Genomic DNA, 12,459 nt, shown 5'->3' with positions numbered 1-12,459 from the left:
CATCGAGACCCCTCACATTCCCCTGAGTCAGAGGGGTTGATAATAGTGGGGTATGACTTTTTTTTTTTCCTTTCTCATCAACGTGGATGCTTTATCACATACTAGTGGCTGCAACTTGCCGGATGAAACATCCTCAAAGCTACTGGTAACGAGTATTATACTCAGTCATATTTGTTTTCATTTTCATAATCTATGGTCGGTACGATGGGGTACGATCCATGACTTTTCCACCTGTACGTAGCTCATTCGAAGTCATAAGATCCCATTGGTCATCAGTCCTCGCCGTCGTGCCTCATCATAATTTTGACGTAGTTTACGCAGACTTTTTATAGCTTCTGCATGGCAGCAACGTCAGTGGACTGGACGTAATCCTCAAGCTCTTGGATCTCCTCCTCGAGGTCGGCAACGGAAATCTTCTCGTCCTCAACAACCATGTTAATCTGGAGCTTCTTAACACCGAAGCCCACGGGGACGAGCTTGGAAGCACCCCAGACGAGGCCGTCCTTCTCAATAGCACGGACGGCAGCCTCGAGGGCAACCATATCAGTCTCATCATCTAAGCGTCGTTAGCATGGGAATTGTTGAAAGGACGAAGGGAGAAAACATACCCCAAGGCTTAACGTCAAGAGTGACGACGGACTTAGCGATGGTCTTAGGCTTGGCCTCCTTCTTCTTCTTGTACTCAGCAAGACGCTCCTCACGGACGCGAGCGGCCTCCTCATCCTCCTCCTCGTCGTCGCTGCCGAACAAGTCGACATCGTCGTCATCACCTCCCTCAGCCTTCTCAGGAGCCTGGGCGGGGTTGATGGTCACCTCAGCGGTCTCAGGGCCGTAGGTGGTGTAGGGAGCAGCAGCATCACCGGGGAGGGTAGCGAACTGGCTCTCGTAGCTAGCAATGTGCTTGTACCATCGAGCGGCGTGGGGGTACTTCTCAGCGTCGGGAGCGCTAGAGAGAGCCTTGAAGGTAGCGACATCAGCCTGAGAGGCAGATTGGCTGGGAGAATGTATTAGCACATATTCTCAACTAGTTTTGAGAAAACAGCGGGTGTTTTGAAAACTACTCAGAGGTGCACAAGTGCTTGTTGTTTCGTCAAACGGCGGGTCTTGAGTCCGCCTCCGAAACACGGACCAATTTATCTCATCATACAAGTTCGAAAAAGGAGAAAGATTGTGTGAGATTTAGAACGGTTCAATACATACCCAACAATGTAAGAGCGGGTGCTCAACCAGCTGTTGAGCACTGATTTCAGGTGTCAGTGTCCATGGTGCGGAAAAGAGAGGCGCAAGAAAACTATGAGGCCAGGGACATACCGGTAAGCCCAGCATCGGAAACGAGATCGGTGAAGCCCATTTTGAAGGATGTGAAAAGTCAAGTCGGAAAGAAGAGAAAGGTCGGGTATTTGTAGAGCTGGGAGAGATGTGAGAAAGGAAAACGGGTTGTCTGGTCGATGTCCAGGTGGGGTTTATGAGATTTTTCACCTAATCTGCTTTGACTGGGGCTCACCACTGAAGACTAAGTGAGGGGCGGAAAAAGTACCGGATTAATTCTCTCCGCTAGCTGCTCCTCGAGCGTCATTGAGCTACCCAAGGTGTAGGTGGGCCCAAGCTTCCTATCTTAGGTAACTCCATTCTATGCATATCACAGCTGGACGACGTAAGAGCTTCTGCCGCCTTGTGAAGCAAGTCGTTGTATAACCTTTTCCCAACACACCACAATTTTCACTCTTCCGACACACGCCCAAAATTTCCGAACATGCCAATCTCACCAATTATCACCTTCAAAGCGGGCCAGTGCGAGGTTGATGTACGTCTGATCCAGTGCCCAGGAATTAGTAGCAGCATGTACTAACTTCACCTGTCTCCAGGCCTCCTCTAAGCCTTACAAAGTGAAGCCGCAACCTGAGCCGGGCTATATCTACCTATACTCTGAAGATGGTGAGTTTTCGGGTTCGCCCTTGTCAATGCTGCATGGCTGATGACAGAACAGATCTCGTGCATTTTTGCTGGCGCAAGCGAAGCGAACCCCTCGACAACCCTGAACTTGACCTGATCATGGTCCCTGGCGATGGCAGCTTCACTCCTCACGAATACACATCGTCTTCCGAGCCCACCTCCAAGACCAACGGTCGTATCTTTGTCCTCAAGTTTACTTCCTCGTCCCAACGATATCTCTTCTGGCTTCAGTCAAAGCCTCAGGCCGAAGACGGAGATCCTGCCTACTACAGCCCCCGTGATCGCAAGATTGGCGAAATAGTCCATCAACTACTACAGGGTGAGGAGGTGGATGTAGCTGAGGAATTGTCAGCTCTCCGTAACAACGATCACCGACCGGACGACGAGGATGAGACCATGGAGGACGCCGATACCCACCGTGCACCTCGAGGAAGCGGCAGTGGAGGTGCAGGACCTGACGCTACGGGTGGAGACGTTCGAGAGGAGGGCGAGGGCTCACGAGAGGGCGGAGCTGATGGTGCTAGAGCGTAGGTGATTCCCTTTGCATGGTTAAATTGGATGGTATGCTAGCGAGCGATGGGCTTGGCTTGTAGATCACAGATCTGGGACAACAGGTCAACTGTGTAAAACTAGATTTCTTCACTGTGAGAGGAGAATTGGGAACTAGTGTCCTGGCGCTGGATCTGTGGCATAAACTCTAAAATGTGACTGTGCTGACCTTGTTCCAGGGCCTCTTCATCTGCCCCTGATGCGGATGCTGCTGCCGCTGTGAAGAGCTTTCTGGACAGCCTTCGAGGCCCGTCAGGACTCTCGGGTAGACAGCAGCAACAAACCACCGAAAAGGCATACCCTCATCTCAACCACTTACTTCCCACTTCCATCACAATACCTATGGTTGACTCGGCTACCGAGGAGTTCACAGACACATTGATCAGCCTTCTTCCTCCTACTGTCATAGTCCTTGCAAGTGGCTCAACAGGTTCTGTTGATGGGAAATTGGAGCCACCAGCTTCGGCTGTGGAGGATGCGAAGGCCTCATTATCCCTGGACAACAAGCGGACGCTGTTGAAGAAGGTTCTGAGAAGTCCCCAGTTCAACCAAGCCCTGGCAAGTCTCACAATGGCCATACGGGATGGCGGTTTGCCAAGCATTGCGGATGCTCTTGGTGTAAAGGTCCAAGATGGAGGATACTTAAGAGGCAGTGGCATGCCTTTGGGTGGTGGCCAAGCTATTGAAGCATTCGTGGATGGCGTTAAGAAGACAGTCAAGGACGAGAAGAAATGAAATGGCGATGCATCCTCGCGAGGTACATTCTCGAATGTGTGCTTGGTTTCTCTAATGGCACGAAGAAAAAAGCAATACTTGAGGTATCTTGACGAAGTTTAATGCATGTTAGGCAGCATCCAGCACCAAACGACTTTCAGACCAGTTGTTCCAATCTCTGTTCGTGATTCCATAAGTGAAATGGTAACGGGGGTTGAAATATGAATCTAATTATACTATTGGGCTATCGATATCAGAGATACAGGTAATAAGGTACCTATGTATGTGTCTTTGGGTTAGAACCAAAGATGCCGTGCCTATAGGTAGGACGGCTGAACGGAAGGCTATTTACTCAAGGTGGGGCCTAGGGTCCCGTCGTTGGCCCCAACTTAGGTAGGTAATAAGGTAAGGTATCCATTTACCTTGGTGCTTACTCCGTACTGCTTGGGCTAGAGGTAAGGTACTTTAGTACCTACCTAGGTACCTACCTAGAGAGGCGCATACTGACGTACTGCACATTCTTCAGGGTAACATTTCAAGCTAGCTCATCAACAGCCAAAATCCAACCTACAACTCAAGCTCTCTTTAGCCACTACGTACTTCATTCAAGAGCCCCCCTAACGTGCTTGGACGGTCTGGTATTATCACGATGGACGACTCATTTCCTACGGACCCTCGTGAATTCGACAGCGATAATCGCATATCATTTTCCAAGCTTGACCAAAAGTTCATTGCAGTCCGCGATGACGGCAACGAGTACGAGTTTGACGCCGATTCCCAGCGATGGGTGCTTGCAGATGAGAATCCATTGGAACCGCCAACGGCTGGCGCATTCAATGACTTGGCAGAATCTGTACCGCATGATACTGTAGAAGGTGGAGCAAAAAAACGCAAGAATGAATCGAACCATGGTTCCGAAGTACGTCCAAACATCGCTTCACTTTCGAAACTGTCTCCATGCGTGTTTACCGAAAGGTTGTTGAAGCTAACTATTGAGTAGACTCCCGAACCCAGTAAACCTTCACGAAACAAGAAGCAAAAGGCACCTCAACAGCCTAAACAGAATACGGCCATCTATGTCACAGGTTTACCTGCTGATGCAACGGTTGAGGAAGTCCACGATCTTTTCTCTCGAAAGGGCGGTGTTATCGCAGAGGAAATTGACAGTGGAGCACCACGGATTAAACTATACACCGACTCAGAGGGCAACTTCAAGGGCGACGCCCTGATTGTCTTCTTCAAACCTCAGAGCGTAGAGATGGCCATTATGCTTCTCGATGATACAGACTTCAGAATCACTCCCAGTGGCACACGTGAAGGACGGATACGCGTTCAGGCCGCAGACTCGAGTTACAAGAAAGTTAAATACGACCAGGCAGGTGGTGCAGGTGGGGAAGGAGGGAATGTCACAACTGAACGTAAACCACAGAACAAGGATCGCGACAGGCAAAAGATCATCAAGAAGACTCAGAAACTCGACGCAAAGCTGGCAGACTGGGATGACGACATGCCCTACCCGGGCCAGCCGGAGACAGCGACCAAGTGGGACAAGCTTGTGATTCTTCGGCATATGTTTACGCTGGAAGAGCTTGAGGAGGACCCTGCTGCCCTGCTGGAGATCAAGGAGGACATCCGGGAAGAATGTGCTAAGCTGGGTACAGTGACAAATGTTGTCCTTTTCGACCAAGAACCAGAAGGCATAGTCTCAGTCAAGTTCAAAGATGCGGACTCAGCTCGTGCTTGTATCGACCTCATGCATGGACGAAGTTTCGATGGTCGAACAGTGCAAGCGTTCCTAGCGACAGGAAAAGAGAAGTTCAAGCAATCGAAGGACGATACGTACCAGGGAGACTCAAATTAGAAGGTCTACGTCCGCTGTTGACATTGGAAGAAGATTATATTGCGTTGTAAGATACCCATTAACTCTGATACTAGAATCCACATCCATGGCAATGATTCATTCTCACGATATGAGCGATTTCCCCCTTCGCATCCATATGCCAAGCTCAATGTAGGCCTACATGGGTTTTGGACAGATCCCCATTTCGAGTTCTTCGGCGACAGTGTACCATATAGCAGCTTCTATAATATTGCAGATGACCTGCAGCTCTTCGTCGTCTAATGAAAGTCTTGTCAGCCCATTATTTACGGTCGCAGCTTCTGGCCAATTGCCTAGAAGCAAGCCTTACCTCGTGGTGCATAGATCATGACAAAGTCTGGGGAGACGGGGCTCTTGAGGAACCGACTTCTCCAGGCAAGTGGATGCCTCTGACCCCAGCCTTTTTCTAACACCTCCCTGATATCATCCGGGTGTAAACACATATGCATGGAGTGATCTGAGTCATGAACATGGCAGATCTCGCCCTGGCAATTCGTTTGTACTGGGTGCCTGGCAAACAGTGCCAACCCATGCTTTTCTATGCACGACTTCTCGGTGCCAAACTTTTTTGGGCTTCTATTCGCCAACTTGGCCATGGACCAACGGAGAGCTCTGTAGCATGCTCGAGATCCATGCTGATCAAGTTGTCTTTGGGGTGCTATGCCAGCAACAACGGGTCGAGGACCTGCACGGTATGGGAGACGCTGGCGTCGGAGAATACCTGATGTTGGGAGACGCATAGGGTCAGGCTCTGGGGCCGCAAACGGGTCGCTGAGAGCCCAAAGACGGAACCATGATATACGCAAGTAGCCGCTGAAAGTGGAGGGTGTGCCACCAGGGCCAAGGTTGAGGAAATTCTGGTAGTCGTTGTTGACGAGCAGAACTATTTGTTAGTCAGTCATATACCATAGGAACCCCTTGCTATATATACTATACCTATCGGGAACGAAGCAATAAGTAACTCGGCGTGATACGGATCAAGGAAGTGAATAAGCAGGACTAAGATAATGGACGACAAGAAGATGGTTTTTCCATCAAGAGTTACGGAAACGGGCTGCTGGCGAAGAGCATAGGAGATCTTGAGGTGTTCCAATTCAGCTTCGCCTTGGAGATCGGGAGGGGGAGAAGACAAGGTCTCGGCTGAAGCGATTGCAATTGACGACATCTTGAGATAAGAGGGCAGAGTAGTCTCTTTCTTTGAAGATGAAGAGGGCTTGTTTGGGACAAATTGGCGACCACAATGTCGCTATGTGGTTGGAGAGCGGGGTGTTGGAAAGCCGTGCAAGTGTGATGTGATATTGATGAGAGCTGTATTTCAATTTAAGGTATGGAACGATTTACAACGGTCAACCTCTTCCTAGTAATATCGGAGAGTGAACCACTGCAGTATTTAAGTAAATTGCCCGAGGCAAGAGCCGAGTCTTACAGGGCAAGGTCAAGTCCAGAATCGGAGACGGTGAAAGAAGCGACAAGAGGGGATCGTCATATGATGCTCAGCCAGCGTCGCAACCAACCAACCCAACCCCGACGTTCCGGCAGGCGTGTTGGCAGCCACCATAGCCAGCTGCAAAACAAGCCTTGGATCTGACCGATCTGTTTGGTTAAGACGGTAGTGAATTGATATGCGCTGCAGCCGTCGGCGGGGCATGACGTTGGATTGAAGCTACACATTCTTATGGCTTTGGAAGTTCCGACGAATAGGGCAACATCATGTCACTAGCGAGCGGCGCATTGTATCTCAATGAGAAAGGCTAAGATGGCATAGGATTATTTGATTGAGTGTTCTGTGAAACTTGACTGTGTCTGACTATGAGATCGCCAAAGCTACCCTGGACAAAGCGCTAGGATGGTGGTCAGAATAATATCTTCGCGCTATCTAAACGCCAGGCGACCAGGTTTTCAAGCAGTTGAATGACATTGTACGAGAAAAAAGGAGAGCAACTCGGCTGTTTCCTTTCTCATCTCAATCCTTATCCTTGATTCGGAACGCAAGCTAAGGCACAGCCAGTTTGCACTCATCAGCACAACCACACGAGCATTGGGAAGCATGCAGGACGAACCTCTATCAAAAAACCCTAGGAAACTCAATCCATGGAAGGCCTCATATCCATGCATCCTAACAGTCTTTGGCTCGTCAGCGGCTATTTGATTGTCATCCATGCTTAGCGGTACAAGCCGTATCTCGAGCTGACGTTGCAGCTAAGCCCAAGCTGAGCGTTGCTCAGCAACAGCGAGATCCGTAACAAAACAGACCAGCGAATGACGGAGCTCCCATCATGAGTCAATCACAGCTAAGAGCGGTCTAAGGTGCAGCGAGACAACAACTTTTCCCCAACTCTCTATACTTTATATGCCGATTTTTTATTTTTGTAATACTCAGGAACACATATGATTTAAGCAACTTGCTATTTTAAGCATCAGCAAGTCACTATAACTTTGACAATTGAGTATCACAAAGTGCTGAGAAATTGTTCCATCTGTTCGAGAAGGTCAGTAACCTCTGGTTAGTCCTGAAACCTAAGATTCCTCCCTCAATCGCTAACATTCCTTCTCAGAGATATATAATAGTCCCATTATGGGATTGCTGCCAAATCCACTGCGGCCGCGCGAGCCTCAGCTCCCACTATATCAAAAAGTCAACTCTCCAACGAAGGAGCGATATTCTGACGACGACTATTCAACCGAAGATGAAGATGACTACGAAGATGAGCCATACTCCCCCGAGAGCTCTTCAGCTGGCTCTTCAAGACATACGTCTGGGTCTGCGAGCAGTGGGCTTTTGATGTTGCCCAGTCACCAGAAGAAACCTCTCCCTCTTAGACGAAGGATTGCCAAAGTGTACCCCTACCGTATGCCCAACAAAGTCACTCGCTACTTATTTTGCACTGTAATCACATTCATTATCGTTATGGTTTTGAGTCTTGTACGAGCCAGCCAAGTTGAGAACTGGAAAGTTGCCAACGGTAAGGTTGATAACCGCCCACCGCCGCCACCACCTGCTTGGGAGAAGTTCCCCTTCTTGGAAAGATACTATGGTGGTCTCAAGAGCCTGGTCAATGTTGAAGAGCTGAAGCCGGAATGGCCTCATGTAAAGGATGAACCTGAGATGCTAAGTGAAGGCAACGCCTGGAGCAAGCAAAACGAAATTAAGAGCGACAAGAATACCGACGAGACCGACAGGGCTGCTACCGAAGAAATTGAAGCCCAGGCTCAAGGCGCGAATCCTACCAAGAAGGAAGCAAGGGACGAAGTTGAGACCGAGACAAAAGGTGGTGTAGTGGAAGGAAAGAAGGACAAGCACCAGGATGATTCCAAGGCCAACAAGAAGAAGCTCCCTAAAAGCAACGACTGGAGCGATTATGCGAACCGAAACGAGGAGACTGGAAGCAAAGAATGTTTCCTGGATGCTGACGGCACAATACGGGTTCCCCAGCTCCGATACTATAATGGTCGCCCCCAAGGATTCCCTGAGCATGCCATCGGGTCCTACGAAACCCTGAACCTGCCCGAGAGCATATGTTTCGACCGTTATGGCCGCTATGGCCCCTACGGGTTTGGTTATTCCTCAAGAAATGGCGGTCTCAGCGTGGGTGAACATGGACAAAAGGAAGGGTCGGATGCTGTCTGGGAGAAGACTCCTCGCGTGGACTATCGACAGATTGACTGGGCTGATGTCCAGCGCCGTTGCTTCAAGGCTAACCAGGCTCGTTTCAAGGAACTCCCCTCCAAAATCCAGGCTCCTCATGGTTTCTTTGCGCACGAACCTAAGCCTAAGCCACTTCCAACTTCAACTTTGGAGCGCCGCGGTGTTGAGGAGGATAAGCCCAAGACTGACAAAGAAACCACTGCCCCCCAAGTTGAGACATCAAAACCAAAAACTACTCAACAATCCAAGTCCAAGGCATCACAGGCCGCATACTCAAAGGTTGAGCCTACAGAGGCGACCGTGTCTCAAACACGTGAGTCAAAGTCTCAGGGATCAGGAGCAGAAAAGTCGCAGTCTGCAAAGCCCCATGAGACCGAGCCCAAGGATAGCGGGGATGACGAGAAAAGCCAGGAAGAAAAGCCAGGGAATCCCAATAATGAGTTACCCAAGACTGCCGAGAGCAGGATATCACGAACTGCTGTTGTTGTGCGGTGCTGGGACGAGTACAACTGGCGCGAAGATGATATTGCCAACCTCCGATCTCTCATTACTGAGCTCGCTGTGACATCTGGTGGCCGCTATGATATCCATCTCCTAGTTCAGGTCAAGAATGAAGCTGCTCATCCGGTGTGGGCGGACGAAAGAATCTACCAAGAGCGCATTGAGGAGGCCATCCCTGAAGAGTTCAGAGGCTTGGTTACGCTGTGGTCCGAGACACAGATGCTCGCTCTTTACCAAGGTATCTACGACCACTTCACTCGTGGTCCTGATCTCCCAGTTCACGGCGTGTACCGCGGTCTGTCCATGGCCATGCAGTACTTTGCCCATAAGCATCCTGAATACGACTACTTCTGGCAATGGGAAATGGATGTGCGCTACACAGGTCACTATTACGATCTCTTTACTAAACTTGAGAGCTGGTCCAAATCACAACCTCGCAAGGGCCTCTGGGAGCGCAACTCTCGCTTCTATTTCCCCAGTATTCACGGCAGCTGGGAAGACTTCTCACAAATGGCTCGGGTCCAGAGTCAGATGGGTGTCGTAGGCGCCGACAATGTCTGGAAGGGAGTTCCTGGTTTTGAGGGCAAGTCCCCTGACTCTGACACCAAAGGCCACCGCACTGTATGGGGACCCCTTCGTCCTAAGGATGATGATGACTGGTTTGAGCCTGGCAACGATCCTGTTGCTCCTACCTCTTACGAGAAGGATCACTACAAATGGGGCGTTGGAGAAGAGGCCGATTACATCGCGCTTAGCCCGATCTTCAACCCTGATGGTACGACTTGGGGTCTCAAGGGGGACATCACAGGCTACAACCGATCCGAAGGACTCCCTCCCCGCCGGGCCAACATCATCACCACTTCGCGTATGTCGCGGCGACTGTTGACAACTATGCACAAAATGACGGCTTTCAAGAAACAATTCGCTTTCCCTGAGATGTGGCCTGCCACCGTCGCTCTGCAGCATGGCTACAAGGCCGTCGCGGTTCCCCATCCTGTATATGTTGATCGCAACTGGCCCACAGCGTACATGGCACAGGTTTACAATAACGGCCGTGATGGCGCAAGTGGAGGCTCTCGAACCAGCATTTTTGGTGATCGCGAACACAACATGCACGGCCTTTCGTGGTTCTACAATTCGGGCTTTGCACCAAATATGTATCGCCGCTGGCTAGGTCTTCGAGTGAACAATGACGGCGGCGAGGAGTTTGAAGGTACAGAGGATAAGAGCAAAAAAGGTAAGGGAGTCGGCAACATGCGTGGTGGCGAGGGCAGAATGTGTCTGCCTCCTATGCTGCTTCACCCCGTCAAGGATGTCGAGCTGCCTGTTGAAGCCCCTGAGGCTGACGTTGAGGCGGGTAAAGCCCCCGAGTCTGATCCCGGAGCCTGAATGGTCTCATTATCTTTTTGCATGGAATGGCTTTGACAGTCAAAACAAGGCGCTGGTTTTGCTTTTATGGGGGTTTCTTACGGGTCATATCGTGTCATGTCAGTTATGAAATACGCCAACGAGATGAATGACTCTGATTCGAGCTACAAGGCATTGTAGTACACAAGACATGTTTTCCAGGATAATTGGTCATAGATTTACGCGGGTTGAATAAATGAATTTGAAATTTAAGACTGTGTACATATATCGAAGATGATTTGTAAAATAACATGAAAGCAGCCACGTAGACTTCCTGGGGCCCTGCCTTGATCCAGATGCAAGCGACATAGGCTCTTGTCCACGTAAAATGTTATATTACACAATCTCCATATTATCATATTTGCCCAAAATTGGAATTGCTCTTTTGTATGATTGTTTCATCCTCCCGGAAATGCTCCCAATAGAATGCCGCGCCAATCCGTTCTTCACACTTGCGGTTCATCAAGCAAACGACATTTCCAAGTATTTTAGTGAGTTGGTCTTTTATCATGCCGTCATGCACCCAAGTCTACTCCTTAAACCACCCGCTTGACCTCAAAGAAACGTCGCAGCCACCAGACCTGGAAAAGAGATTCACCAATGACAACTCCAATGACGAACATGTTCCACCACTTGACTCGGCTGTTGGTGCTCTCGGCGGTGTTTCGGTGGGTGCGCTCACGCATCACGATGTATTCTTGTTCGTCCTTGACCTGGGCAAGAAGATCGGACAGCTTCCGAACTGCAGAATGTTGTAAGCTAACTTTGTCATTCCCAGACGATAGAATGCTCATTTACCTTCACGGTCGAGGGGGTCGGCAGGCATTTCGTGCTCGCTCACGTAGACGATTCCGTGGACGTTGAAGGAGACTTCCTTGGTGTTGGCGCCCCAGTTCTCGTTTCCGAAGCAGTATATGTATTTGCCATCATGCTTAGCTGTGAATGAATAATCGCCGTTGGAGATACTTTTCTCGTTTGTCTCGTATTGACCAGCGGGGTTGGTGATCTAGTTATAAGTTAATATCCCGATTGTTTGCCCGCCTCCCAAAGTCACGTACCCAGAAGTCAATGTCAAGGTTGCCTGCGCTGCCGAATTCGCGATCGCCAACCTGGAAAGTGACAGTCATAGTGTCGTCCTTGTGTAGGGACTCGTGGAAGCATTCACGGCCATGAGCAGGCAGGACGATGTTGTGAGCAGTGACGGCTGAGAAGACAGCAGCGGCCACGAGGGCCTTAGCCGCAGAGACGAAGTACATTATCGGATATGTATAGATCCGATCGATCGCTATAACTTCAAAGGAGTGTCGTGGGTGTTTGCGATGCTAGAGTGCTCTGACCGTGAGCATTGAATCCCGTGTTAGAGCTAATGACCGGTGTCCACTAAGTCAAGTATGGAGTTTGGATCTCGACGAATTGACACCTTTTCGCAGCTAATTGGAGGAGCTGCGGGTTGCTCCTGTTGCGGCTCTTGTCTGGACAGCCACGGTTTTGCCGAGCTCATATGTATCCTGAGTTCCTGCCAGCTTGCACCTTGACTTTCTTGCCAAAATTCACAAGCCAATCCCACATCCCCAAGCCGAAAGGGGGGAAGTGGGCGGGCGGAGTCTTGCTGTGGCTTGATCAAGCAAGGGCTTGCGGAGTAGAGATTACTGTCCTTTGGTTTGTCGTTTATCTGTCCTTGCGACTTCAAAAAGGGATGAGATGGATCATGGCGGGACCAATTGCGCGGCGTTAAATTCGTGTGATCTGGCGTTGAGAAGCAATTTTGGAGACGACATACATTCCCACGTAGCACTACAGCACTCGGAAG

The 12,459-nt window shown here is 49.9% G+C and overlaps 6 protein-coding genes across 8 annotated transcripts; 3 read left to right on the top strand and 3 right to left on the bottom strand.

The window, feature by feature from the left end:
• Window positions 1-3: 3 nt before the first annotated feature.
• Window positions 4-1,526, bottom strand: FVEG_01132 (elongation factor 1-beta). The gene is made up of 4 exons (XM_018887927.1): window positions 1,312-1,526; window positions 1,201-1,240; window positions 609-994; window positions 4-556 (listed from the first exon to the last, which is right to left on the bottom strand). The coding sequence occupies exons 1-4, from the start codon at window positions 1,349-1,351 to the stop codon at window positions 327-329; spliced, it is 696 nt and encodes a 231-aa protein (XP_018743748.1). The 5' UTR covers window positions 1,352-1,526; the 3' UTR covers window positions 4-326.
• A 107-nt stretch (window positions 1,527-1,633) lies between these two features.
• Window positions 1,634-3,244, top strand: FVEG_01133 (hypothetical protein). Its single transcript, XM_018887928.1, has 4 exons — window positions 1,634-1,804; window positions 1,866-1,935; window positions 1,988-2,480; window positions 2,682-3,244. Exons 1-4 carry the CDS (start codon window positions 1,754-1,756, stop codon window positions 3,235-3,237), a joined length of 1,170 nt encoding a protein of 389 aa, XP_018743749.1. The 5' UTR covers window positions 1,634-1,753; the 3' UTR covers window positions 3,238-3,244.
• A 621-nt stretch (window positions 3,245-3,865) lies between these two features.
• FVEG_01134 (hypothetical protein) lies at window positions 3,866-5,077 on the top strand (the record flags this gene model as incomplete). Its single annotated transcript, XM_018887929.1, has 2 exons — window positions 3,866-4,135; window positions 4,217-5,077. The coding sequence occupies 2 exons, from the start codon at window positions 3,866-3,868 to the stop codon at window positions 5,075-5,077; spliced, it is 1,131 nt and encodes a 376-aa protein (XP_018743750.1).
• On the bottom strand, window positions 5,048-6,563 carry FVEG_01135 (hypothetical protein). Of its 2 annotated transcripts, XM_018887930.1 has the most exons (3): window positions 6,032-6,563; window positions 5,406-5,978; window positions 5,048-5,334 (listed from the first exon to the last, which is right to left on the bottom strand). In XM_018887930.1, the coding sequence occupies exons 1-3, from the start codon at window positions 6,258-6,260 to the stop codon at window positions 5,234-5,236; spliced, it is 903 nt and encodes a 300-aa protein (XP_018743751.1). In that variant the 5' UTR covers window positions 6,261-6,563; the 3' UTR covers window positions 5,048-5,233. The 2 variants fall into 2 exon arrangements, with proteins under 2 accessions (XP_018743751.1, XP_018743752.1); XM_018887931.1 differs by having other exon boundaries at window positions 5,048-5,978.
• Window positions 6,564-7,381: 818 nt separating this feature from the next.
• On the top strand, window positions 7,382-10,870 carry FVEG_01136 (hypothetical protein). 2 transcript variants are annotated; one of them, XM_018887932.1, is made up of 2 exons: window positions 7,382-7,584; window positions 7,651-10,870. In XM_018887932.1, the coding sequence occupies exon 2, from the start codon at window positions 7,671-7,673 to the stop codon at window positions 10,629-10,631; it is 2,961 nt and encodes a 986-aa protein (XP_018743753.1). In that variant the 5' UTR covers window positions 7,382-7,584; window positions 7,651-7,670; the 3' UTR covers window positions 10,632-10,870. The 2 variants fall into 2 exon arrangements, with proteins under 2 accessions (XP_018743753.1, XP_018743754.1); XM_018887933.1 differs by having other exon boundaries at window positions 7,406-7,598.
• Window positions 10,831-12,404, bottom strand: FVEG_01137 (hypothetical protein). The gene is made up of 3 exons (XM_018887934.1): window positions 11,708-12,404; window positions 11,448-11,655; window positions 10,831-11,391 (listed from the first exon to the last, which is right to left on the bottom strand). Exons 1-3 carry the CDS (start codon window positions 11,903-11,905, stop codon window positions 11,186-11,188), a joined length of 612 nt encoding a protein of 203 aa, XP_018743755.1. The 5' UTR covers window positions 11,906-12,404; the 3' UTR covers window positions 10,831-11,185.
• Window positions 12,405-12,459: the final 55 nt, after the last annotated feature.

Source organism: Fusarium verticillioides, chromosome 1 (assembly GCF_000149555.1).
Source record: "Fusarium verticillioides 7600 chromosome 1, whole genome shotgun sequence".
NCBI lineage: Eukaryota > Fungi > Ascomycota > Sordariomycetes > Hypocreales > Nectriaceae > Fusarium > Fusarium verticillioides.
The sequence above is the reverse complement of the archived record's forward strand: the minus strand, read 5'-3'. Positions and strand labels throughout refer to the sequence as shown.

Excerpts from the sequence above, each read along its gene's own strand:
- FVEG_01135 (XM_018887930.1), bottom strand. The coding sequence starts at position 6,260 with ATGTCGTCAATTGCAATCGCTTCAGCCGAGACCTTGTCTTCTCCCCCT. Across the intron at positions 5,979-6,031 it reads TATTGCTTCGTTCCCGATAG|TTCTGCTCGTCAACAACGAC; the intron begins GTATAGTATATA and ends ACTAACAAATAG. Across the intron at positions 5,335-5,405 it reads CATGATCTATGCACCACGAG|ACGACGAAGAGCTGCAGGTC; the intron begins GTAAGGCTTGCT and ends GACTTTCATTAG.
- FVEG_01132 (XM_018887927.1), bottom strand. The coding sequence starts at position 1,351 with ATGGGCTTCACCGATCTCGTTTCCGATGCTGGGCTTACCG. Across the intron at positions 1,241-1,311 it reads TTCCGATGCTGGGCTTACCG|TGCTCAACAGCTGGTTGAGC; the intron begins GTATGTCCCTGG and ends ACCTGAAATCAG. Across the intron at positions 995-1,200 it reads ACCCGCTCTTACATTGTTGG|CCAATCTGCCTCTCAGGCTG; the intron begins GTATGTATTGAA and ends ACATTCTCCCAG.
- FVEG_01137 (XM_018887934.1), bottom strand. The coding sequence starts at position 11,905 with ATGTACTTCGTCTCTGCGGCTAAGGCCCTCGTGGCCGCTGCTGTCTTC. Across the intron at positions 11,656-11,707 it reads ACCTTGACATTGACTTCTGG|ATCACCAACCCCGCTGGTCA; the intron begins GTACGTGACTTT and ends ACTTATAACTAG. Across the intron at positions 11,392-11,447 it reads CGACCCCCTCGACCGTGAAG|TTCGGAAGCTGTCCGATCTT; the intron begins GTAAATGAGCAT and ends AACATTCTGCAG.
- FVEG_01136 (XM_018887932.1), top strand. The coding sequence starts at position 7,671 with ATGGGATTGCTGCCAAATCCACTGCGGCCGCGCGAGCCTCAGCTCCCA.
- FVEG_01133 (XM_018887928.1), top strand. The coding sequence starts at position 1,754 with ATGCCAATCTCACCAATTATCACCTTCAAAGCGGGCCAGTGCGAGGTT. Across the intron at positions 1,936-1,987 it reads CTACCTATACTCTGAAGATG|ATCTCGTGCATTTTTGCTGG; the intron begins GTGAGTTTTCGG and ends ATGACAGAACAG. Across the intron at positions 2,481-2,681 it reads GGAGCTGATGGTGCTAGAGC|GGCCTCTTCATCTGCCCCTG; the intron begins GTAGGTGATTCC and ends ACCTTGTTCCAG.